Source organism: Gavialis gangeticus, unplaced genomic scaffold (genome assembly GCF_001723915.1).
Source record: "Gavialis gangeticus isolate Ggan-Ray unplaced genomic scaffold, GavGan_comp1, whole genome shotgun sequence".
NCBI lineage: Eukaryota > Metazoa > Chordata > Crocodylia > Gavialidae > Gavialis > Gavialis gangeticus.
This window is the reverse complement of record NW_017729034.1, coordinates 1,716,259-1,742,128: the sequence shown is the minus strand read 5'-3', so window position 1 is coordinate 1,742,128 and position 25,870 is coordinate 1,716,259. Positions and strand designations below refer to the sequence as shown.

Sequence of the window (25,870 nt, the reverse complement as noted above, 5' to 3'; positions counted from 1 at the left end):
GGTGGCTGTCTACAAACTGGCCAAGGGGGACCAACAGGCTATGGGAGAGTCCCTGTTCCCTTGAGCACTACTGGGAGTAACAAGGAATAACGGCCATAAGTTGACGGAGAGTAGATTCAGGCTAGATATCAGGAGGCGCTACTTCACAGTCAGGGCGGCTAGGATCTGGAACCAACTTCTAAGGGAAGTGGTGCTCACTCCTACCCTGGGGGTCTTCAAAAGGAGGCTGGATAATCACCTCGCCAGGGTTATTTGACCCCAGTACTCTTTCCTGCCCATGGCAGGGGTCGGACTTGATGATCTGCTCAGGTCCCTTCCAACCCTACCCACTATGAAACTGCACTTCGTACAATTCAATTTCACCCTGCTTCTATTACTCTAGGCCTAAAACTCATCCAGTTCTTCCTCTAGGATATTTTGATCCTCTTCGGCATTGACAATTCCTTCCAGTTTGGTACACATATCATTAGCCACTTCCAGTGCCAGTCATCAATGAAAATATTAGAGATCTGTTCCAAGCTGATCCCTTGAGGAATTCCACTAGCAACTTCCCTGCAGAACAGCTCATTGTCATCTCCCATTTAGCTGATTCCTTACCAGCCCCACAGTTCTTGTACTAATCCCCATCTTCTCCAAAAGTATTAGTACTCACACATGCTGATACCCAGACAAATTAAATAACCACATTTTCCTTGTTTTAAGAAAAATCAGTTCATCAAAGAAACATACTGGATTAGTCTGTCACAATCTACCTATGATAAAATCAAGGTTCTATGCTATTTTTTGTTTACTCCCTGTAACAGGGATCCAGAGGCCCCTGTTACTTTAAGACAGAAAGCACAGCAGCTTTGTCCCCAGGTGGGTGAAGGCAGCTGGACAGGGGCTCTCTGCAGGAGATTAAGTGTCCAGAGACCTATAAACTTCAAGTGCCTATTGTGTGGCTAGCTGCCTAATAACAGGACAATAGGGCAGAGCCCTGGGTAGGCAGCAAGAGAACTGTTGCAGCTTGGCCAGAGAAACAGCAGTCCGCTTCTCTGGAGACTGAGAGGTCACACCTGTAGCCAGGCAGGAGTGCACCTGACCAAAAGGAGAGGACCCCAGGAGATATAATTTTGGGTCATCGAGACAGAGGGGTCAGTGCAGCTTTGTGAACTTTGAGGGAAGGAGTTCCTGCCAGCTCAGGCTGGCAAGGAATGAGAGCTGCAGGACATGTCAGGTACTTTCAGAGCTAAGAAAGCCAGTGAGCAGGGAGGAGGCTTCTGCAGTGGCATGGTGACCCCGGGGGTACTTTGAGGCTTTATTTGGAAGTGGTTGCTTGCATTTCTGTTTTAGTTTTAAACCCGAGGACCAAGTGGTGGCTCTAGGGATAGTAAGGAGACCACACAGGGGTGCCTGAGGGATACACCAGGTTTTGAGCAGGAACAGGGGCACAAGACAGAGGCACAAGACAGAGGCAGGCTGAGGCCGAGACAGCTGGAGCCTGAGTCCAGAGGAAGCAACACAGGTGGCCTGAGGCTGATGAAAAGCTGAGACTGAAAGGCCCAGCCAGAGCAAGAGGGCCCAGGCTACAAGTCTACAGCCCGAGTAACCTGTAGGCTAAGGCCAACAGAGCCAAAACCTATACAAGAAAGTAAACGGCAACAGAGTGACACCTGCAAGGCATGGGTGTGGCTATGGGGGAGGCTGGAGGTCATGATTAACACCCTGAAAGCAATGTAGGGCTTGTGGGCAGGACTGGTGCCAGCTAGGCTTGAGCCATAGAGGTGAACTGAGGCTCATTCTGGGATGCTGCGGTCCCAAAACACTAAGTCACATCAAGGCATGGCAGGAAAGGTAAAAGGGGAAGGTACTCCAAGGAGCTGGAGTGGGAACAGGAGTTGCAGGGCCACCAGAGGGCATCATGGCTGCCTTTGGAGTTAGGTCTGCTACACTCCCATATCTGTTACTTATTCTTTTATTCAAAGTTGGTTTTAAACTCTGCTCAGACAAATAGGTCTGCAGTTACCTGGACCATGATATTTCTTCTTTCTTAAATTTAGGTCACCAACAATATAGCTTTTTTAACTCCTGATCTCACCAATTTAGGAATTGCCTTCTTTTTTCTGTCAGTTTTCCTCTAACCCCTCTTCCAGACTTGCATGGCAATAACCAGGGCTAGGTTCAAATTTGGGGACTTTACACCTCATTTACTAATTTAGCTTGAGCCCCCAACCAGAAACTGGGAAAATAAAGTTAACTGGGTGTTCTAATGTGAACAAACTTGACCCTTGCAAGCAAATGTTAAACTAAAACAGATTATTACAAAGGAAAAGAGGAGCAAACATACAACTTAAAGTTTAACAGTTAAGTTTTCTTAACTATAATGCAAAACAGATCACAGTCACAGGCAAACTAATCAGGGGAGCTACCACCTAGCCCAGCCAGTTGGGAAGGAAGACTTGCCCAGGGCTGCCATCCAGGGACTCTACCAGCTAAGGCAACCAAGATAGCCAGTGCTGGTTAGGGAGGCACACCTTGGAGGCCCAGTTGCTCCTCACTGCTAGGGGTTGCCACGCTGTTCCAGGGGCTCAGCCATCTATCCTAGCTGAAGTGGTACGTGCTGGGTAGGAAGGCCTGCACCACAGCTGCTACCACTCTGAGGCTGGGGAGTACTGCTAGGCTGCAATGCATGCTAGGGAGCACTGACTACTCTGGCCACTGCCTCCAGGAATCTTTGCTGCTGCTCCGCACTGCAGAGTTGATGCCTCCAGGGGTCTCTACCATGCCTCCATGGTGCTGCAGTTCCCAGTCATTAGGCCTGTGCAAGTAGGCAGCCATTTCAGATGCCAGCAATCCGATCCAGAGCTCCAGACTGGGTTCCCAATTCGATCCAGCTGAAGCAGCTCCAAAGCTTTGGAGCCGCCTTGGAGATCCAGCCATAGGGTATAATGGGGAAATCAATGAAATATCTATAAATTTGTTGTTTTTTGTCCTATTTGGATGAAACCTGCAGGAGTTGTGGCCCCTGCTGAGAGCATGATGCCTGACAAGTTTCAAGAAGATTGGTGCAGGGGTTCAGGGGAACTGCACCCCAAATTCTTGAAAGCAAAACTCATGTCATATGTACGTCTTACAACACAGGGAGGTGAAAACTGCAGGGGTGGTGGCCCCTGCTCAGGCCATGAAGCCTGCCAGCTGTCAAGGAGATAGGTGCAGGGGGATTTTGGGATCCCCCATCCTTGAGAATGTGATGGGCCCGTGGGGCCCTGTACCTCTAGCTGCTAACAGGCAAAACTCATGACACAGTCAGTTGCACAAGCACTTGTCTCTGTTTTGGGGCAGTTGATTGTCTGTATTATTTCCTCTCCTTAGTTTTTGGTTTTGTAGTTGTTAATCCTTGCTAATTAACTTGTTAACACCTATTTAACACTTACTAAACCACAGACTAAGGAGGGGAAATAATCAATACAGACGATCAACTGCCCCAAGACAGAGACAGTCAGTCCCACAAGTACCCATGTTACGAGTTTGGCCTGTCAGCAGCTAGGGATGCAGGGCCCCAGAAGCCCTGCACTGATCTCCTCAACAGCTGGCAGGCTTCATGGCCACAGCAGGGGCTAGCAGGCCTGCAGCTTTCATCTTGCTGTGCCTTAATACACACAGTGTCACCCATGTCATGAGTTCTGCCTGTCAGCAGCTTGAGGTGCAATTCCCCCCAAATCCCTGCACTTATCTCCTTGAAACTTGGCAGGTTTTGCAGCCTCACCAAGGGCCACCATCCCTGCAGCTTTCACCCCCCTGTGGTGTAACACATACATGTGACATGAGTTTTGCTTTCAAGAATTTGGGGTGCAGTTTCCCCTGAACCCCTCCACCAATCATTTTGAAACTTGTCAGGCTTCATGCTCTCAGCAGAGGCTACCATCACCACAAGTTTCATCCATATCAGACAAAAAACAATGAAGTTATGGATATTTCATTGATTCCCCATTATACACTATGGCCGGATCTCCAAGGCAGTTCCAAAGGTTTTCTGAAGAGGTTCAGAAGCTCTGAACCACTTCAGAAAGCCTAACGAAGCCAGCGCTTCGATCTGGACATGCTGCTTTGGACGCCGAAGCATCCGAAGCTTCTCCGGATCCGAAGCACGGTCTGAAGCCTTGCACAGCCCTACCAGTCATTCCTTCTCCCATCCTCTTCAAAACGCTATGCAACCCCAACTCTTTTAGACCCTGCCCTGTCAGTGGTAGATTCAGGGTTTGTTGAGCTCTTTTAACTGTAGTGCGTCTAAGGCCTTCACCTAAATCCACTGTACAGTCAGTCTTGTGTTCAGAAATGCCTTTATTTCAAGGAGCCGATGGAAGCTATTCAAGGAACAACTGCCTGCAATCTCATCATTCTTCTCCCTCATGCTTTGTCCTACAACTGAGGGCCACCCCACTGCAAGACCTCTGCACAGCTCACAGTGAGGGCTGAACTTCCAGTGACCATTGCAGAATTTTGCACTAACGTGCAAACTTCTACAAACTCCACAAATTTGAAAGGGAGTGGCTGGATTTTGGGAGGGACTGGCCATATTTTGCCTATCCGGGAACTAACAGCTCATCATAGCTGTTGGGGATACATAGTTGCCTACAAACTTCAGATGTGAAAGGGAGAACTAGTGGACACAAAACCTGATCTAGCTGTCATTTACAATGGTACAGTTTAATCTCAGACAATAATAAGACCACAAACAGATGGTGGTCAAAACAGGTGCAAGTAGCCCCTCAAACCAGTATGTGAATGAGGGTATGCAGATGAGGAATGAAAGCTACATTGTAGAACAACCACAGTCAAATATGCAGGACACAGTCATGGTTACATTCCTATCTTCTAGGGTTTGTTTATCTATAGATATTTTTTTTTAATCTGATTTTCATCTTCCTCTGTGTTAAAACCAGCAGTAGAGATTACATAACACTTTCTCCACACTTTCCTCCATTTCTTGAAGTTCTTCCTATCAGCCACACCAGCTTTAGATGGCATGATGACTATAGAGCCATTTACCCTGGATTTTGATTCTAATAAAGTTACACCATGGAAAGAAGGGGACATAACCTTCCCCTCTATGCAGCATTGGTCAGGCCACAGCTGGAGTACTGCATCCAGTTCTGGGCGCCACGCTTCAAGAAGGATGTGGACAACTTTGATAGGGTCCAGAGGAGGGCCACTCATATGATTAGGGGCCTGCAGGTAAGGCCCTATGAGGAGAGACTGAGGGCCCTGGATCTCTTCAGCCTCTGCAACAGAAGGCTGAGAGGTGATCTCGGGGCTGTTTACAAATTCACCGCAGGGGGCAGCAAGAAATCAGAGATGTTCTGTTTACCAGGGCACCCCTTAGAATAACCAGGAACAACGGCCACAAACTGATGGAGAGCAGATTCAGGTTAGACGTCAGGAAGAACTTCTTTATGGTAAGGGCTGCCGGGCTCTGGAATGGGCTCCCAAAGGAGGTGGTGCTCTCCCCTACCTTGGGGGTCTTCATATGACCCCAGCGGTCTTTTCTGCCCAGGACAGGGGATCAGATTCGATGATCTACTTAAGTCCCTTCTGACCCTAACAACTCTGAAACTATGAAACTGCTCTATCAAGCTTGTTGCTGTCAGTAGGTACTAATATCACACCTAGCCACTAGATGGCAGGGAAGCCAGTTTTAGTTGAACTAACACAAAGGTAGGCAATGATTTGGATTGGCAGGCCACTTAATGAGTTTTGGTGACCTGTCAAGGGCCACACCTCCCCGTGTCCCCTCCACTGTGTCCCTCTCTCCCCGGGCTGTGACCCGCCTGCCATTTTAACATGCTCCACCACCAGCCCCGTGGCCAGCATCCACCTGCCTGCAGCCTTAGTGCCCCTTCTCTCCCGCAGTCCAGACATGGCAGATGCCTGCCGCATCAATAGCTGCCCCAGAAGCAACCAACAGCTTCCAGGCCAGGGCTTCAGGCAAAGTGGGGGAAGGAAAGAGGTGTGTTACAGCTGCACATGGGTTCAGGCTGGTGGAAGCTTCGGCCCAGAGGAAGAGCACCCAGCACTCCAGAAGCAGCCCTGGGCAGGTGCCTGCTAGATCCATTCACCTGCCCACAGACCAGATCCAATCAGATGGCAGGCTGAATATGGCCCATAGGCCATATTTTTGCCTACCCCTGAACTAGCAGCTCATCAGTTGTTGTGGATAGCAGTCCCTCAATACAATTCAGTCATGACAGTCTTCCAGTAAATAGGGAAGTCATTGATGAGTCAGTATATGACTGAAGAGTCTGGTTTGAGGTCCACATGTTTGACTGCAGATGTGGCAAATAGTTCCTGGAGGTAGGAGTAGATCCTGGTGATGTTGGGTCACAGCTCTTCCCCTTTGTCTCTCGCATCCATCTGCCTCCATAGCAAAGTGAGTTTGCGGGAATGCTTGATGCCTTATTGTACATCATGGTGCCAGTGGGGACTTTTCAGTGCTTGAGTCTCCCTAGTATTGATGTTAATATTACACTTCTTGAGGTTGGCCTTCAAAGCATGAAGGATTCGTGTCTCCTGAGACTGGGGGGGCATGGTGACTGACCACAAACGGCAGCAGGAGTCTTGGTGGCAGGGGCGTGGCGATGGTCTGGTCACTGGGGTGGCACATGCCTCCTTTGACCAAGGTGGCACCAGTCAGCCATGAGTGTGGATCCCAGCATGGCTGGAATAGGAGCCTTGTGGAATGGATACCTGCCCCAACAGCTCTGGGACTAAGCTGCACGCAGTGCCTGATCCAGCCAGTCCAGGACCCATGCCTACAAGCACCACATGCAGATCGGGTACCAAACTGGCTGGAGCAGGCTCTGTGTGGCACACATCCTAGAGCAAGCACCACTTGTGGTGCACACCAGCTGGGGCAGCAATTACGTGCAGTACAACTTTTAGTCCAGCCAGACTTCACTACATCTGGTGCCTGTTTCAGCCATTCCAGGATCCACAAAGCATGCACTGTGGGTCCCAGACCAGCTGGAGCAGCTGCTGGATCAGGTATGCTGCAGGAGGGGATGGGCAAAGGGGCCTGTGGGCCAGATCTGACCCATGGACTGCCCCATGCCACAGGTGTGTGCCGTGCCCCATATGGGTCTAATCTGGTACTCAAGTGAAGTTCATCCATCAAGGAGAGGCCTCTTTCTATGAATGACTTCCAGTGAGTGGATATTCCTAAAGCATCTTCATAGCATGAGCCCCTGAGCTAGCTCTTCAATTTCATAAGCTCTGAGAACCAGAAAGAAATCTACTGAAGATCCCCTGAGCCTCTATTCTTCTAAGTATCTTCTGGAGCTTGGCATCTTTGATCCACTCCAGCAGGAATCAGGCAGTGTCATATGTAGAGGCATAAAAAAAAGAATCTGTGGATTTTCCCCTGTTCCCATGAGGACCCTTTTCTGCCCTAGATTTTTCTTAGTAAGTGAAAAATTTCTCTTTTCTTTTCCTCCAGTCACATAAGCAATTTGACTCTTCTTGATGTGGTGTGAAGCTCAGGTTATCTCCTAGGTATTCTTCCTTTCAGTTGAATATTGTTCCATCTCCTATTCTCTCTTGCAGTCCCCTGTGTATCATCTTCAGACCACCTTGGGCTTCACTTGCCTGACTGACTGCACCCTTTCTGCTGCTGGGACTGGCTTCTCTTCTCTTTCTTGCCATCCCATGTTCTGCCTGATGTTTCTCTTCATCTTACAGGGCAGTAGGATGGGGGGGTTTTCTTTTCCAAAAATGTATTGGCTTTAAAGTTTCTTAAAATTTAAGGGTTTGAAAACTATCTAAAAGTGTTGCAAATGTCATTTCTCTTCGATACAACTGGATGACATAGGGTAGAAAGATTTTATTGGCACTCATTCAAGAACTCGTGTTAACAATAGGTATATTGGAATCACTGGTATATTCATAATTTGAAAACATAAATCAGGTCCAGGTGACTGTGCTAAACTATACCAGCTCCCAATGTAAATCCCCCAAAAGGAGGGGTGGAGGAGTAGGTAAGGAGAAGTAAGGCCAGAAGCTGAGCTCTGGCAAAGCTTGAAGGCAAAATGCATTGTAGGTATGGAGCAACAGTAGGTTTATTTACAAGATGGATAAACACGAGTTATGTGTGTTGCTATTCTGTGTGTACATTAACACGTGCAAACCAGCCTAATGTGTAACGTATACAAAAAACACTTAAAACAAGAAAACAAAAGCAGTCCATGATGCAAAACTATTTCTAGACATTGGGAGCACAAACGAACTGCACAGGAAGTGTGTTCAGTGAGCATGCATTTTTGTGCAACTAGGGCCTCATTCAAAGCCTGAGGCAGCCAGTGGGAATTCTTCATTGACTTCCACAGGCTTTGTACCAGACCCTGGTAACGGCAGTCCTGTTCATCCAATAGGCAAGTTCATCAGTTATGGATGGAACCCAGCTTTATGCCACATATGTCTTCACAGGAAATGAGGAAGGAAACTAGCAGAAGCCCCAGCAGACCACAGCAAATATTCAGTTAAAATGTGAAACACTTAAAGGGATTTGTTACACATTAATTTTAGATGGCTAAGGTCATAGGTGGTGGAAGCCCAGGGCTAAAGGTGCTTAGCCCCTCCCCCCCCAACTAATTTTGCAGTGGCCAGCAACAGCAGCAGCGCCATGGTCCTGCCATCCTGAAGTGCCTGGTGCCACTCAGCACCACTGCAATGCCGCACCGCTGCAGCACCGCACCCAGCACCACCACCGCATACAGCACCAGCATGCGCTGGCCCTGCAACAGCCCTTGGCCCCCCCAAATAATATTTTCTCCAGCCGCTACCAACTAAGGGGCTTCTTAGTCCCTGGACTGCCCACACATCCAGAAGTGTAAACTAGTTTTAAGCACCCTTTAGGCTTTTTAAATTTCCGCCACTCCATGGCAGGTTTCACTCTGATTTATGTTAGCCAGCTCACGTTCCATGACTCCCCAGAGATAAGCTGCTCAAGTTTCAGTCCTCCATCATCCCAGGGTGCAGTGTCCTCTCCCTTCCTGTTCTATGTGGACAACTCACAACTGTAGCTCTTAGGCCCATGCTCACCATCCCTCTAGTGGCAAGTCATAGCTCTGCAGGTTGGGGACAGTCAGAGAAAGGTTTTAGCCTGAACATGCAACTACTCGAAACACTGATCAACATTTGAGAAGCTTAAAATCTGCAACGTGTAACAAGGCCCAAATGCTTACCAGGCTTATCCATACCAAAAAAGGGCCTTTTTGCAAGGCTTCCTCAGGGGGTTGGACTAGATGATCTGTTGAGGCCCCTTCCGACCCTAGCATCTATGAATCTATGAATCTAATAAGCATCTGCACACACAAAACAATAGGGTTGAGAATATGTTTTATATAATACAATACTCACATGGACATGGGTCCAATATCAATGTTGGGAAATAATTACTAAAGAGTTCATGTTCTTCATTTTGGCCCCAGACTGATAAAGGTTTTAGGCATGTTCTTATATCCAGATACAGACAGTCACTGAAGTTTAAAGGACTTAAAGCAGGTATTTAAATGCTTTGTTGAACTGAGGCTAGAGGGAAGATTTAGAAAATTGTTTAACTTCCCCAAACGATAAAGAATTTGTACTAGATTGCTCACTTATGCATTTCTGATCCTAAAATTATCTCTGCTCTGTTCCAGATTCTTATGCCTTCTATTGAGGGACCAGAGCTGCTGGAAAAAAGCTACAAAAATATTTTTTATAATGACAAAAGTGTAATTTTTTCCAATTGTCCACACTCATAAGAAATGAGAAAACTCTCTCTTAGATACTGAAGATGGCCCCCATCACTTGAATACTAGAATGCTTCAGAATCGTTAATGTGCTTAGACTATTTGAGTTACACTTGCAACTCAGGAAAGGGTTAGTGTGAATGTGTGTCCTGTAGAGCTAGAGAATATAACAACTGTATGTCTTATAGCTAAAGTTTGTCCAACTGGTAAAGCTAGTAAAGAAATAGAAAAATTCTACCCAATAGATGGAGGTGGGAATCTTTGCTTTGAAGGTGATTCTTTTCTGGCTATTTTGAGCAGAAAAAAAAAATGGTCCTGTGGTCCAAAGCAGACAGGTGCTAACCCAGTGACATAAATAGGGGGGGAAAAATAGGGGCAACCACCTTGGGCAACAATTTGGGGAGAAGGGAGTTAAAAAAAACAGCTGTAGATAGCAGCTACGTATTTGCATTTACATTTGTAAACCAGAATTCACTGCTTCCACTTTGCCCTGGGTGCCTGGCTGTGTCCCTACACTGCTGTGCTAACCTGTAATTTGAAAGACCTAGAACTAGTTCCTGCTCCCATACCTTGTTCACTACTATGAGCCCTGATTGCTTGTTCCAGCATGATACTTATGGTATGTCTACTGCCTCGCTGACATGGCCAGGTGCACCACCATGAAATAGATTCTTCCTGTCCCTTCATACGCCTCATGCTCCCAATCTGCAAATACAATGCATCTGCTTTCTAGTGTGTCCCTGAGCCTGCATGCACTACATTGAAGACTGCAGGCCCTAGCACAGCATTGAGCTGCACACTCAGGGTTGATCTGAGGTGGCTACACTGCCTCATTGCTGGGGTTCAGCATCTGTAGAGCAGGAGTGAGTGGGTGGGGACAGCTTCCCAGAAGCACCCATGGGAATGCGCTCTGTGCCTCCATTCCCAGCCCAAACCACAGGATAAGAGCACTTCCCCTCCTCACAGGTATGCATGAGGGGAAAGATATTAAAGACAGTGAAATCATCTGGGACTGGGATGGTGTGGGTCATGTAAGTACTACAAATAAAAGCCTTGAAATCAAAATGGCTTGAATTCTAATACAAAACAGAATGCACACCAGCAGAATAAACATGGTAGTGACTCCACCTGTGTCTGCATCACAGCAGCATTCATCACCATTTGAGTACTATGTGTTTTATGGAATATCAATTTATTACTTGACACTTCTAGGGTGCATTCATCTAACTTCTGCACACACTTATTTTTGCTCTGCCAGTTAAATTACTATAAGATAGCATCATACATTATTGAATATATATCTCAATTATAGTATCAAAGCCTCAAACCCTCACATTCTATTCACCATGAGCACGGAGAGGTAGTTAGCTGTATTAGTCTGAAGTCACGCAAAAGGCAGGTAGAGATACAACTTATAGACTAACTAAGATAAAGAAGGCGTGAAACTTGAGTTCACTTCATCGTATACTGTGAAAAGATATCATGGGCACTCAGAAAATCTATGCACAGTTTGGTCATTTATGATATTTTGGTAATACCTGCACCTACTGCAGAATGCCCTGCTAGGCAGCATAAAGTCATACAGATTATTATTTTATAGCTTACCAATACAGCATTGTGTGGTTCTGTGCTGGATCGGCCTCTGATTTGATGTGTGGAGGCCAAATCACTTCACTGCAAATGCATGAACGATGTGTGCCCCCAGCCACTGAGGGGGCATGGCAGCGGCAGGAGCACGGTGGCAGTAAGTGTGAGCTCCCACAGACGCTGCTGGTTGTGGTGGGGGAGGGGGACGAGGGGGGAAGGGGTGGCAAGTGGCCACCGCCCACAGGTGTTGCCTTTTTGTAGGGGGTACACTGCCACGCTCAGGGGGTGCATGTGCACCTGCATGCACTCTCTATGCATCACCCCTGCTGCAATGTGTCTCAGTTTCTCAAGATAGTAATACTGACTGACCCCACAGTGCATCATGAATTATTCCCGGATATTCATAAAGCTCCTAAAAGCTCTAGGATGGGGTTTTCAAGAGTGTTCAATATTTCTCTCTTAAAAGTTAATGGGAGTTTTTCCAGTAACTTCAAGGGAAGTAGATCAGTATCATTCACTTCTGAGAAAAACCATCTTGCTGTGTTGCACAGGCAACTGGAAGGGGGAGCACGGGGTGGGGGGGGCATGTGCCCCCCTGACAGGGCCATCCCCACCACCAATGGCATCTGTGGGCACCCACCAATGGCATCTGCAAGTGTCTGCCACCTCCACTCCCGCGGCCAACAGCGTCTGCAGCTGCCCGCCCAGACTCAGGAGGCAACAGTCGCCCATGCTGTGTTGTTTAAGATACCCCAAATTGTAAAGGGCTAAGAGTCATGCTGAGGGGGATCAGGGAATGAAAAAGCTGTCTCAGCTCCCATTTTATCTCTCGTTTTCAGACTGTACACGATTCTTTCCACTGGTATACAGTCCATGGCATGTCTATATTTCCTTTGCCTGCAGTCTGGTTAACTTAATGACATGCACCTTTAAAACTGTAAGAACACCTTTTACTGACATCATGCAGGCTGCTATAAAAGTCCCAAACATGATGAGAGCTGAACAATGAGCTTTAGACGAGAACTGTAAATCACAGAATACTGTTGTTTATTCTCTTTGTAAGACACCCTGGCTTTGCTATTACAGAAAGGATCTGTTCCTGCTCCCACTGAAGTTAGGGACAACTCTAATGGGCTTCTGTAGAAGCAGGATCAGGATGAGTATGAACACACAGTTTGGAACACAGCCTAAAAGATTTCAGTGACTGGAAAACTTGTCATTCTTGATAAAAAATTCACCATGAGCACTGGATAAGGACAGATTTACTATGACAAAAGTCATTACACACACACACTCACTCGTATACTTTAACACTGGTAAAAATATTACTGTATTCTCTCGCATATGGCAAAATCAGCTTCCCCACTTAATACATGCACCCCAGTTTTTACGAAAAGGTGTGTATATGTAAGAAAATATGTTACTATATGTAGTGGTAAATACCGTATGCTACACTGATTGTTTGCATTGATCTAAACTAGGAATTTCTGATATTTTAAATAAGGGTGTGATTTTAAACCTGCTTAGTTATATTGATGCCAACCCATCTTATTTCCATTTAAATCAAAATCATATAGATTTGGTTTATTTTGATTTGGGATCAGATCAGCCTAAACTGAAATAAACCATTTCTATACTACACTAAATATCCACATGGGAGTTTGCTCTCTCTTAACTATATCAGTTTAAAAAGCAGTGTAATTAACTAGATGCAACTTCTGAATATAGATAAGATCTACCTCCTCATCTGTCCCAATTCCTCCTAAACATGCATATCTTCTATGAAATATCTTGGGTACAACTTAGCAAAGGAAATGTACCATGAAATTTCCCGTGCAGTTTTGTGATCAAACCCCAGCAGATTACAGGGGTAACTGGATTGCTTGCCCACTCTAGGTTAGAAGTTCCTTGAGATTAGTCCCCTCCAGGCCAGCACCCAACTTGGCACAAGGATTCTGAACTCAGGAACTTCTCTTGCATTTTGGAGAGTGCCATACGCACTGAATTAGAAGCATGATCCACTTCCAGAATGACATTTTGTCTTCCTAAGACTCTGAGAGTGAATCATTTACTAAAGTTCCAAGTTCACAGCAAACAAGCATGGGTCAGCAGCCAAGCCTTGTTACTGCCATTGCATAAATAGCGTGTGCGCACTATGGTGAGGGGGTTGTTCTCATATGAATTCTGCATACTGGCATCTGTAACTATGTGGCAGCAGACTCATGGATTGTTGACTGGGCCACCAGAGTGGGAGCTATAAGTTCTGGGTTCTCATCTCAGATCTACTATAAGCTTGTTATTCAGATTGGTTCACTGCTGCACATCTTGGTTTCCTTGACCAGAAAATGGAGAGAACAACCCTGATCTACTTTGAGATCCACAAATGAAAAGCTGCTGTATGAGAACTTAGGTATTTTTCAGGCTGAACAATTTGCAAAGTGGGTGAAAGCCCACAGCAGCCTTGGAGGTGGGAGTCGCTTTCTCCTATTGAGTATCCCTTACCATTCTGTAGTCTCACAGCAATAAATAACTTCTTCTAATGTATCTTACAGCCAGGAATATAAGGGTGCGGGAATGGCTGGTACACGTCTAAGAGAGCGTGAACCCTCCTCAACAACTTGTATTCTGGCTTTAAGAGACTTTGCATGCTGCCTTTCCCTCACTGCACAGGATACACGATGCACATGCAGCACTAACAACATTCTACAATTGCACTGGTTTTCTTTAGGCTGCAGTTGCTAGTAGTCCCCTAATACTGTCATATACACTAATTACACAAGGGAGAGTGCAGCACTCACCTGCCGTTCTTGGTCACGATCATCTCATTAGTGACTTCCCGGAACCTCTGCCAGAGTGCAGCATCTTCTAAGACCACCTGGAGCTGTTTCTCAGTGGGGTCCCCTTTGTCTCTCCCAGCCTGGAGTTCATTCTCCACAACATTGAGGAGCCTGGAGACTGTGCAGTCACTGGGCTTCTTACACCCCAAATCAGCCATGGTGACTTTACTGTCATTAACTTCTGGTGGCTAAAAAAAAAAAATAAACCCAAAACAAAACAAAACAAAAAAACCCCCAAAACACACACACACAAAAAAAAAACCCCACCAAAAAAAACAAACCACCAACAAAACCTAAGTAGACTTAAACCCAAGCCAATTAATTAGCTACAAGCTAACAACTCTGCTCTCCTTGTTCGTTTGCCACCGACTTGTTCTTCAGCCCTTAGAAGTCACAATGGGACAGTGACACCAGTGTGTTAAGGTTTACATACACACGTACATACAAAAAGAGGGCTATCTTCTAATTACTTGTCAGGTCAGGTGGGTGGCAATCTGATTACGCAATTGGCTGCCTCAAAAGAAGAGTCCTCCATCCAAATTAGCAGGCTTTTATCTTTTTTCCAACCTGAAGTGGGTCTAATTGTTCTGCTTGAGAACCAGGTTTCCATTAATGAAAAAATATTTCATTTCCAGACTGAAACAATGCATGGAAATTGCATTCATGCTGATGTGAATGCCCGCTGAAGGTAGGGAGCAAGCAGGCAACAGTCAAGGCTGTTACAGAAAAATGCTGGTGTTATATTTTTGTTATAAACACAGAATTGCCTGCCCCACTCTTCTGGATTCTTAAAATAAAGTAATAATAAAAGGTCCTCATGCACTTTGCTCTAGATCAGGGATGTTCAAGCTGTTGGCCCTGTGAGCCAGATGAGTGATGTGGGGTTGGTCTGTGGGCCAGATCCAGTCCATAGGCCTGACCAAGAGCACACAGGGTCAGGACCCAGTCTGGCACACAACCCCAAACTGTACATGCTGGATTGGGCTTGCAGCCCCCTCTCCGACTCTACATGTGTTGATTGGGCCCACTGCCCTGCACAGCGCACACTGGACTGGGGCCTCCAAACCAGCCTCAGCCCACCAACCGATGCACCAGATTGGGTCAGCTACCCTCATGCATGCTGGATCAGACCCCGCCCCCCCCGTGCATCCATTGTGCACATTGGAACAGGCCCATTGCCCTGCCTTTATCTCCATGTGTACCAACTAGATTCTATGCATGGGGCCATGTCATCTGGTTCCTGGGGCTTTGACATTTGGTGGTAGGGAAGCAGTTTCAGTGTGAATTGCCCCATGGGCTGGATGACATGCTTTCCCATGGGCCAAGGGTTGATCACCCCACTCTAGAATAAGGAAGGCTTAGGTGTCCTAATGCCATTTTAGGTGCCTCTTAAGTGTCCTAATGCCTCATTATGTGCCTAGGTCTCAGAAAACCCCTTTCTCAGCCTGTAGGCACAAAAACTCACTCAATACCAAAGTCAAGTCCCTCACATCTAAATTTCTGCTGACAACATGCCTAAATCCCCACAGCAGTGAGTGGCTCATAGCTAAGCGCCACTGAGCACATCTACACAAGATGCTTGATGCACAGAAAACTAATGGTACCGCGCATTAGCGCAGCTGGCAAAAACTGGGCTAATGCACATTAAGCGTCACACAAATCGCATTCATCTGTGCTAATGCACAGTAGCACCACTTAAGCTATATTTAGTTCCTGTTATTACAGGTACTGAACTTAATGCGCCATAATTACAGTGCATTAATGAATGTGTAAGTGCACCCACGGAGACTCACAAAAATAGGTTCCCACAGGTAAGGTAGGTGGGTAGATTCCTATCTGGCAAGCTTGATCAGACCACATCTCACCCTGCACAGAGCCCAGCCAGGACAAGGAGCCCCTTTTCTTACTTAACAGCATCTGCTTGGAATCTGGAGGATCTAGCTTGAGACCTTTCTGCCTCAGAGGTTTTGACACCACCTCTTCCCACCTTTCTGAGGCACTAGGGAACCATCCACCGGGCTGTGGGGCTCTCTGTCCTTCTTGTAGACTAGACTGTACATGCTAAACACCTAAGCATTTTCAGGACTTTAGGTATTTTTTAAGTGGAGCAACTTAAACATTCATTTGCCAAGAGAAGGACTGTACAGCTCAGTGTTTAAAACAGTCACCTGAAGAGGAGAGCTTGGCTCCAGTGAATATTCAAGTGTTTTATACAAAGCGAGCAGGAGGAGATAAGAGCACCTCACCCTAGCATATCTTGGTAATTAGGACACTCATGAAAAAAAAAATAGGTTTGGGACTCCTCTGGAAGAAGAGGCCCTGCAAAAGGCAGGGCAGATATGTCCTTTTACAGACTAGGTAAACGAGAGAGCACGCACAAGCTTTCATGGGCTGAAGATCACTTCATTGGATGCTGTGAAAAGGACATACAGAAAAGAGAGGATAGGAGAGAGAAAAAAATTAGAATACAAAAGACAAGGGCAGAGAAGAGAGAGAGAGAGGGGGGAAAAAGGGGGGATGGAGTGGGGCTAGGAGAGTCAAGCAAACAAGCTGTAAACCCATAGGAACAAAGGGATCACAAAGTTAATCCAGGTAAATGGAAATGAATCTGTAGTCCCTATTTAAACCTTACTTAACATAGTCCAGTTTGTGGATGACTTCTTGTTTCTCCATTCCCTGTTCCAACTGGTTTTTAATTTTTTTCTTGACCAAGACCAGCAATCCTGAGGCCAGCGATGGAGTGTCCAGGGAGCCTGAAGTCTTTTACCACAGGCTTTTATGTCTTTCTGCACCCTGAACCTGGTCTCTAGTGGTGAATGCTGTAACCAGAGCTACTGGGTGAAAGGTATGTTTTATGTGGAATCCAAGCACACCTACTGAATTAGGCCTCACAGCGAGCGAGTCAGGGAATGACTCTTCTGTGAATCCAAGTAATGCTCTAGGCCTGTGTATACTAAACTGCTGCCACTATCTGTGTGCCTGCATAGCTGCATCAGCAGAGCCCCCTCTTGGAGATGCAGCATACGCTGGCAGACCAGATTTTTCTATTAGCATCATTAGACTGCCTCCCCAGATGACAGCAGCTAAAAGCTGGCAGAAGCCTTTTGCTGTCAGCAGACCTTTGTGCAGACTGGGGACATTACTGCCCCAGGTATGTCAGCTAAAAGGGACTATGTTCTTTCCATATCCCTAAATAATATTGGTATGGTTACAAAACTTTGTAGTGGAGACCTACTGCATGTGCCGAATACCACAGTGCCGTCAGGAGTTAGGTACTGAAGGCGTTTGGGGGCCTTCAGGGTTAGACTAGGGTTTGGATGAATGCCAGTGGCATCTACATTTGGAATGTAGGTACCTAAATAGGCCATCAGGCATCTACATCCCCTTTATGACTTTAGCCTTTACTGTATGAAAAACGTCAAAGGGGCGTGAACAAGATCTATAGCACGGCTATGGAATAAAACGGCAGTTGTGATTTATTTTTGAAAAATAGTCTGATATTTTTTGGGTCACTCAAAAATAACTTGACTGAGAACATTATAACTGTTTTATTTGATAGCCTCTAATGGGCTTTTATACCTATGATTCTTTCTGAGAAGCTGGAAGGCTGTATTTTTTTAATTACTCTATTGTGAGGGATACATTTATGCAGTAGATGAACAGAATTGTGGCATGCTTTTTAAGAGCCCATCAGACCCTAGGGTGCACCTTCCAAAGTGCATCAGTCCTTGCACACCAACAGCTTGATTAGTACACTGCCCTTAAGGAAAAAAGATCAGATCCTACATCCCTTGTTGGTGATGAAAAGCCTGCAAATAGTCCCACTGCCCACAGTAGAGCCACAGCCCTGGATTCCAGCTCCCAGAACAGCAGAACTGCAGGCCAGCAGTGATTTCATGCAAGGCAGGACTATAGAGACTTGTTTACCATAGAAAAAAAATATTATCTGCAGTTCCCAATAGCTGTATTTTAGACTGAGTCCAGGTATTTTCACCACAGGGTCAGCTCTCTCTACTATTTTCAAACCGTGTTTGTTTGTTTGTTTAAGTAAATTTAGGGCATATCAGTTCTCTTTAACTTTGATGCAACTCCTCCTAGTTGTTGTCCACCAGAAAAAATGAAGTAGGTAAATTACCCTGTCAGCATGCAAAGAAGTCAGTTTCCCTTGTTGGTTGCAGTATAGAGCTTCATTCATGCAGCCAGCAGTTACTGCCAGCTGAAGTCTGAGGTTCAGTGTGTTGAATTCTTGCACTGTGCATTGAAGTCAATGGAATACTTAAAATATGGCGATCTGGCTTCTGGAGGGACAAGTGAAAAAAAAAACAAACAAGCTGTTTGCTGGTGTAAGATGCTGAATTCATAGGTTTATGGTTTTGGTTGTTTTTTTCCTGCAGCACAGGAAAGAGGCTAAATTAGTTCTTTTTGTATATACTACACGATTTCAAATGGTGCCAGAAGTACCTAAGCACTTAATGCAGATAGCTTTTAGTTATTATATGCCATTTATCCATGTTAAAAGAAATATGGTATATAAATTATGGCTGGCTGAAGCACTTTGAAAATACAGTAAATTTCACCAAGATTCTGAAAGGCTCACAATTTCAATCAGTTCCAAAATACTTGCATACAGGTCTCCTGTTTTATTTTAAAAGCCATAGACTTTAAATGCAAAACTGATTTCTGTGCAGCTTGAAATATTAGGAAGCTAATTGCTCAGGAAATTCAAAGTTATGAATCCCACCAGCAGCAGTACCTCAGCCACATGCTTAGAGTATAATTTCTACAGCAGCAGTTCTACAAGGCACTTAGACAGACCAAAAGGTACAAGATTTGATTTTCAAAGATACTGACTCCCCATCATTTCTGTTGATTTTTACTGGAATGGTAGCTGCTTAAAAACTCTGGAAGCCAGACCCAGTCTCCCCATCTTGTATTTTGAAGTGAAGCAAAGCACAAACTCAAATGGCAATAAACCACAGAAGTAGAAAGGTAAGTGATGTAGAAAAGTGGGAGGGGAGACTGTTGGGGAAACTGTTGGTGAACCCCAGGGACAATCATTTGCTTTTCACAAATTCATCAAGGACTTGATTACCGGCTCACAGGCTTCTTGTTAATCACACTGAAAAAAATTTGGGGGGGAGGGAGAAGAGGATAATGCTGGGGTTTTAAGCAGCTTTCTTTAGTACATCATTTTAAAAAGTTAGCACTATGTGTGGCAAGACAAAAGTATTTTGCAGCACTGACACAAAGGTCAATATTACTAAAATGAGTGGTTCAAAACCAGTGCTGAAGCCTAGATTTAGGCAGACTTTTCTAGAAGTGTTCGGACTGTAAGGGTACAGTAGCTTAACTTCTATTGTGGAGCTTATTTGGAAGCCTAACACTGAATCTAGCTGTCAAAACTTTTAATCACCATCTTTGAAAGTTTTAGAGGGAAAGGTTCTTTGGAGTCATGGTTCTTGATGCACTTTGCACTTATGTAGCAAATATGCCCCAGTTTGTAAAGAGCCTAAAACAACAAGGTGTATACTTCCCTCCTCATTTCCTTCCAATGCAGATATGCATGAAGATAATTTAAATATCAATGCAAATCAAAGCACAAGAGAAGAGAAGAATCAAGCTATAAAGTTCTAGCCCAGCATGCATGAAAGTATGGGGCACATCTCCATGGAAGCTATTTAAGGACTGGCTGTAAGCAGGGGAGATGAAAGATGTATATATTAATATATAGGGCTTTAAACACCCAAAGCAAGCCATGGGTTTTACCTCATAAAGTAAGGCTCAACATTGAAGTTTAGGAAATACTGCTTGAGAAGAGCATGGGATTTTTCTTCAGATCTGAATTTCTGTATCTATTCTTCCTATATAAATTTATCATATGAACACTTGCTTCCACAGCATGCAAGAGAGGAGTGCAACAACCAACCTGATTGGGGCAGAGCAAAACTGGGAAAATGTCATTGCTAGAATAAAGGAGGATGTAAATTACTTTCTGCTTAAGACCCCTTGCCAGCAGTTAATCCCCTAAAAAACAACTTTGCTACTGAAATGGACCATGTTATATCCTAGCCAGGTGGAGAGACTTAAGAATTAAGGGGAAATTTGGAACCAAGTCTGTTCCACCTCTGAGTAACGCAGATAAGAGGAATGCTTTCACATCTGTTGAAAAGATAGGCCAGCTGGTTTCTGGATGTGTGGGCAGAAGGGCTCAAATATAAAGATCCGGAGTCAGGTAGTGCCTCACATCCAGTGCATAGTATAGAGCTGTGCTGAGCCAACTATTCTAGTTTTGACAGAAAAGTGAACAATAAATAAGATTTCATACACCCTCACAAAAGTAGCTTGGATACATTCAAGATGGGAATTCTCTCCTTAAAGTATGCATCTCAGATGCCAATCTAACTCATTTTTTCCCATTCCCTCTTATATCTTTAAGTCCTAGATGACATATAACCTTGAGCAGTATGCATTAACATCTATATAGCTTAGGCCACCAAATAAAATAAGATGCATGCAGGAAATCAGATAGGCAGAGTAAGAGAGTCAAGGATGTCTGTACTTCATTAATTTTTCATTTCCATACTTAAAAAAAAAGACTTGCTTTTAGGCTTCCTAATTTGTGAAGTCATTCCCTCTCCTCCACTCCTATCTCCTTTAACTGTTTTTTTTGGGGGGGGAAGGGGGTTGCTAGATATCTGTATACTTACCAAGATTTTTATATCAGTTTTACCTACCTTCAAAGGCACAGAAAGGAGAGTTTGTCTTCTCTTCTACAAACATTGGAACAGAGGCATAAAGAGGCTCAGGTCAGAGGGAGTCAGAGCTGACTGTAGGAGTTTCTAGCTCCTGGACCTACTCTCAGATTTATGCTGGTGTCTGGAAAATGAAATGCTACCCTTAAGTCTGATATTTGTTCCAGTATGAATCTGCATTGGTAGACAGACACAGAAAGCTAGGAACAGCCTTTAAAACTTAAAATTGGTCCATCCCATAGTCTCCATGGAGTTGCAGAGTACGAGACAGCAGCAGGACTAATGTTTGTATGCTTTTAGCATTTACGGTCTGCAAACATTTCAGTGAACAGTTTTACTAGCCAGGACATTTGGGAAAGCAGTACATATTCACATAAAAATTAAGTTTTGAATTCTTTGCACTGAAAACTTGATTTTGGAAATTCCTCATTCAAGTAGGAACTAATGACTTGTGATTGGTAACCAGATCAGCAGAAAATACAAGCATCAGACACTGCCACAAATCAGCACACACAACATTCAAAGCAGAATTATTTGGTGAACAATTTTGAATTAATACACTTTGCAAGGAAGTCAGGGAAAATGCCAGAGTGGAAAATGCCTAAACCCAAGATTATAAATTATCTGGGTATTAAGGAGAATGCTCACCTAAGAACTGATTGGATTATTACTTATTTTACTGTCCGATTAAACTCAAACCCCATACCTTCTGGCCAACAGCTGCTGAGACACCACAGAAAAAAAAGCAATTAAAATGGCCTGTTCTGCACCTGACACTGGATAGCTGTTTTTTGTCTTCAGACCCATGTCTGCAAAAAGGCAGCCCTTCTTGATCCAATGAAATCCACAAGAGCAGGACTCAATCTTTCCACCTCCCCAGAACCCATTGAACTGCTTGAATGAGTAACCTTCTCTGAACATTCAGTCCCAGCAGCCAAACGAAACTTAACCTCACTCATCAAAACAGTCTCAGGAAATCAAACACCCACCTTGTGCTGAGGCTTAATTAAAAGAGAACAAAAGGACAGCTGCTCTTATCAGTGTTTTTAATCATGGATCTGGCACTTTAGGAGATTATTGAACTATAAGAGATTTAGGAAAGATTAGCTTTTTCATTACTACTGGGGGTAAGAAAGACAGCAGTTCCAATGCAGTGCTGACCACACGTTTCTACTGGCCATGAAGACAACTTCTGCTGTTAGTACCAGACAAAATTTCAACGGAGAGAAGCCCAGACAACAGGAAAATGGCCCTATGCATTTCTGTTCTGGAGGATTTTTTTTTTTTTTTAAAGCATTGAAAATTGAACAGATGAAATTAGGATGATAGCTTTAATCATGACCGGATTCCCCCCACCCCACCTCTTTCTCCATCTCTGAGCCCTTCACAACCATGCATTAAACTTCTACAAGTCATTACTGGTCCATTTTTATAGTTGGGAACTAGAGAAGCAGGGAGGTTGAATCTGCTTGGACTACACACACTCTCTCTCTGGCTGTTCCCCACCAGTAAAGCCAAAAGATGAGATATTTCACACTAGGGAAGCAATAGTTAATACTTTAGTCTGGATATATGAAATCAAGCCACTTAAACTGGAGGTACCATGAATATGCTTAAGTGGCTTGATTTTTCAGGAGAACCAAGTCCGTCCATCCCCCGCCCTCCCAAAAAAAATCAATTAAAAGGCAAATAAGAGCTGTGGAGAGGGCATCTATGAAAAGCAAAACAACCAGACCAACATATTTCGTCTTTCTTTCCCTACTTCCTTTGCACTGACTTGGAGGCTCTGGGGGCAGGGGCAGGGGCAGGGGCAGGGGCAGGAGAAGGAGAAAGGAAGCTGGAAGACCCACCACCCACACAAGAGTCAAGCCCTGTTTAAATATAGAATGCAATGAATGGATGGAGTAATTTAAGATCACCAGTGTTTCTCCTATAAGTAAGGCGGCTAGAGCCTGAAAAGAAAGATCATGTGGCCACTTAATCAGTTTTGGAGGAAAAGACTTCCTCTTTTTAAAAACCCAAAGCAAAATCAGAATTGCATCCTTTGCTCAAGCCATTTTGGTTTAATGATACAAACACCTGACAAGAGACAACCAAACCACAACAGACCTAGAGATATCCTCCAAGCAGGTTTCACTTATGCTCTGAATGTTGAGGGTCTGTTTTAAACCATATACATAGGGTCAGACCACTGATCCCACACTACCTAGTATGGGAGATAAACAACAACCAGGGACCTTTTCTCTGAACCATCATCTTGATGAATCAAGCTTGCACTTTGCTTCTAAAGAACAAGTAGTAATTAGTCATTGAAACGCTTACCTAGGGATGTGGGCGATTCAGAGACAGGAAATTAGAATATGAAAACGGCCCATCTTTCTTACAAAGATAAGCTGTAGCTCAATTAGTTGTTATGGGTTTGCTACCAAAAATCTCTTGAAGGTAAATGGCTTGGCATGTCAGAGGCTGAACTAGATGATCAGAATTGGTTTTTCATAAAATATTAACTAAGGAATGTTACATGAAGATGTCAGGGTTTTTCTTTATGGCTGAAAAAGTGCTTGAAGACAGCAGAGATTGTCAGGGTTTTCCATCTGAATGGCAGTTTCCAATTATCTTTTCACTTTCTGTAAACAAGTACCAGAAACTTTCGTTGGAAAAAAGTCTTGAATTTTGCCAGATAAAACTATTCTTTGATACAAAAGAGAATTTGTTTTCCTGCCCCTTAGTAGCCTGATAAATGCCTGGGAGCCCAAGTTTCCTAGCCCTTTATCAGTCCACTAAGTAGACTATGCCCAGAGCCAAGGCTACAAGGCCTTCAGAGCTCCTGGCTCATAGAAGAGCCAGACTCCCAAACATAGAGGCTCCCCTAAATCTGAGGAAATCGTGAAAGGTTTCTCTCAAGTGAGAGTGGTAGATTGCCCAAAGTAGGACAAATTTATTTTTTTTGTTTCATTTCAAGACACAAAATTTCAAGATTTCCTCTAGAATCAGAATTCTAGTTTGGGGCCAACTCAAAGCCATCTTCAAGAGGCTGGATCAAGAATGTGGAATAATTGCTCCCAAAAAGAATCAACTATAGTGCATGACTGTCTTCAACCTCACTGTAGCGAGTTGTCCATTACTCACTTTATTTTCCTGAGCACCTTTGCCTCACAGAAAACACCATAGACATAAGCCAGCAATCAATCAGCAAACAAAGACAGTCAATCCAGGGGTAACTCACACCTCAGAGCTAGAGGGTGACTCGGTGCTGCTTCCTCAGCAGTGCTCTTCCTTCTCCCTCTCTCGAGTAAGCTCCCTGGCTTGCTGCTTCAGCCTCTAGCTTTGCAGTTTTTTCCCCCCCCCTCGAACTTTCCAGTTTTTTCCCAGCCCAGTGTTGCAGCCGTACAACCATCTCCCTTTCTCGACTCCACCAGCTCCCTTTCCTGGGAGCCTTTCAACTTCCTTTGGGCCAGCCAATTATCCTCATCAGTTGGTCCAGGCAAGCCTGTAATCACTTTCCTGAGGCAAGCAGCCTATTACATTCACTTTCTCTCAGAGATAAAGATATGCATTTGCTATGTGTGTTTTATAACATTATAAATAAATCCAAACAGAACATTGAACATACGTCTCCACATTGAAAACAACAGAAGAATAAGCCCAGAACAAGTGTTAAGTGCCTAGAAAGCTACCGACAAGTACTCTGATAAGAGCAAGAACTGCAAATATAAAAAAAAAAAAATAATCTGCTCTACATAAATTAACAACATTGCAAGTGCTACCAGAGAAAATAGGTTGTTTTGTTGTGGGTTTTTTTTTCAAATTTGGATCTAGATACTTGACTAAGATCAGAGAAGGTGTCAGAGGTGGAATTAGAACACAGTTATCTTCGATTCTAAATAATTTATTCAGGTTATAATACTTCACTCATTTCATAAGAAGCAGGAACTTGCCTACCAATATTGAAATAAGAAGTCCTTTTATCTTGTTCTATTAAGTGATCTACGTAAAAAATAAGTATCACCTGCAAACTTCACTCATTTATTTAAATAAAGAGAACAATTTATTTAGTGCAGTATCAACTTTATTGAAAAAACAAATGTTCACATGTCTTAGGATATAAACCTATTACAGAACAGCAAAAGCTTTTAAGTAGGAAAAGACCTGTCTGTCAAATGATCAGACCCAGGAAAAAAAAGCAACCAGGATGTATGTACAAGGCAGCATAGGAGCCAACAGAAGCTGTTTACAATACAAAACACTTGTTGTAGTGGAAAATTTCACCAAAAAAAAATTGGTTTTCATTTTACAAAAATATCACTCGGTTGGTAAACTTTTAAAAATGTTTTGTCACATTTTAAATGAGGCACAAGATTCTCTCTCCATTTCAAAATACATAAAGCCACAAAAAATTACTGAAAAGTTTTGAGAGCCTCCAGTACTAGGAGGTGGTGACCCTAAAAACAGGCACTGACATGATGATTACAAAAGTGGATGAAAACCATTTTCAGAAAAAAGTTGCAATAAGTTGTTTCAAGCTGTTATATCACAGAAAAGAAAAATGCAGTCTTATCACGCAACACAGCTGGCAAAAATGTTCCCTATAGCTTTATACTTCTTTTTATACCCATCTTTTTTATTCTGAGAATGCTGGCCCAGGGAAAACTGCATGTTATGCAACCCACAGGACAATTCCCATCTCTATTCAGCATGGGAGCATCTGCAATCTATGCAAGTTTGATATAATCCTAATTCCATGAACCAATCCTTACTGTATTCCCTAGGAATACCTGTAGACCTTTACTGCCTGCAGTCTGAAAGTGATTTGCACAGGATTTATCAGCAGTTAGGACTTAGTGCAAGATACAAAAACATGCTACTTTGGGTTTTAAAAAACACAACACAAACTGTCCTCCAACAATGCTGTGAAAATTTCCAGCACAGT

The 25,870-nt window shown here is 44.2% G+C and overlaps 1 protein-coding gene across 1 annotated transcript in view; it reads right to left on the bottom strand.

The window, feature by feature from the left end:
* Positions 1–24,310, bottom strand: part of TBX19 (T-box 19) — a 60,519-nt gene extending 36,209 nt beyond the window's left edge. Inside the window, exons 1-2 of the mRNA XM_019526964.1 lie at positions 24,070–24,310; positions 14,150–14,376 (exon numbers count right to left, since the gene is read on the bottom strand). Of these exons, the coding sequence (XP_019382509.1) occupies positions 14,150–14,346 (197 nt within the window). The 5' untranslated portion in view covers positions 14,347–14,376; positions 24,070–24,310. The remainder of the gene's footprint in view (positions 1–14,149; positions 14,377–24,069) is intronic.
* Positions 24,311–25,870: the final 1,560 nt, after the last annotated feature.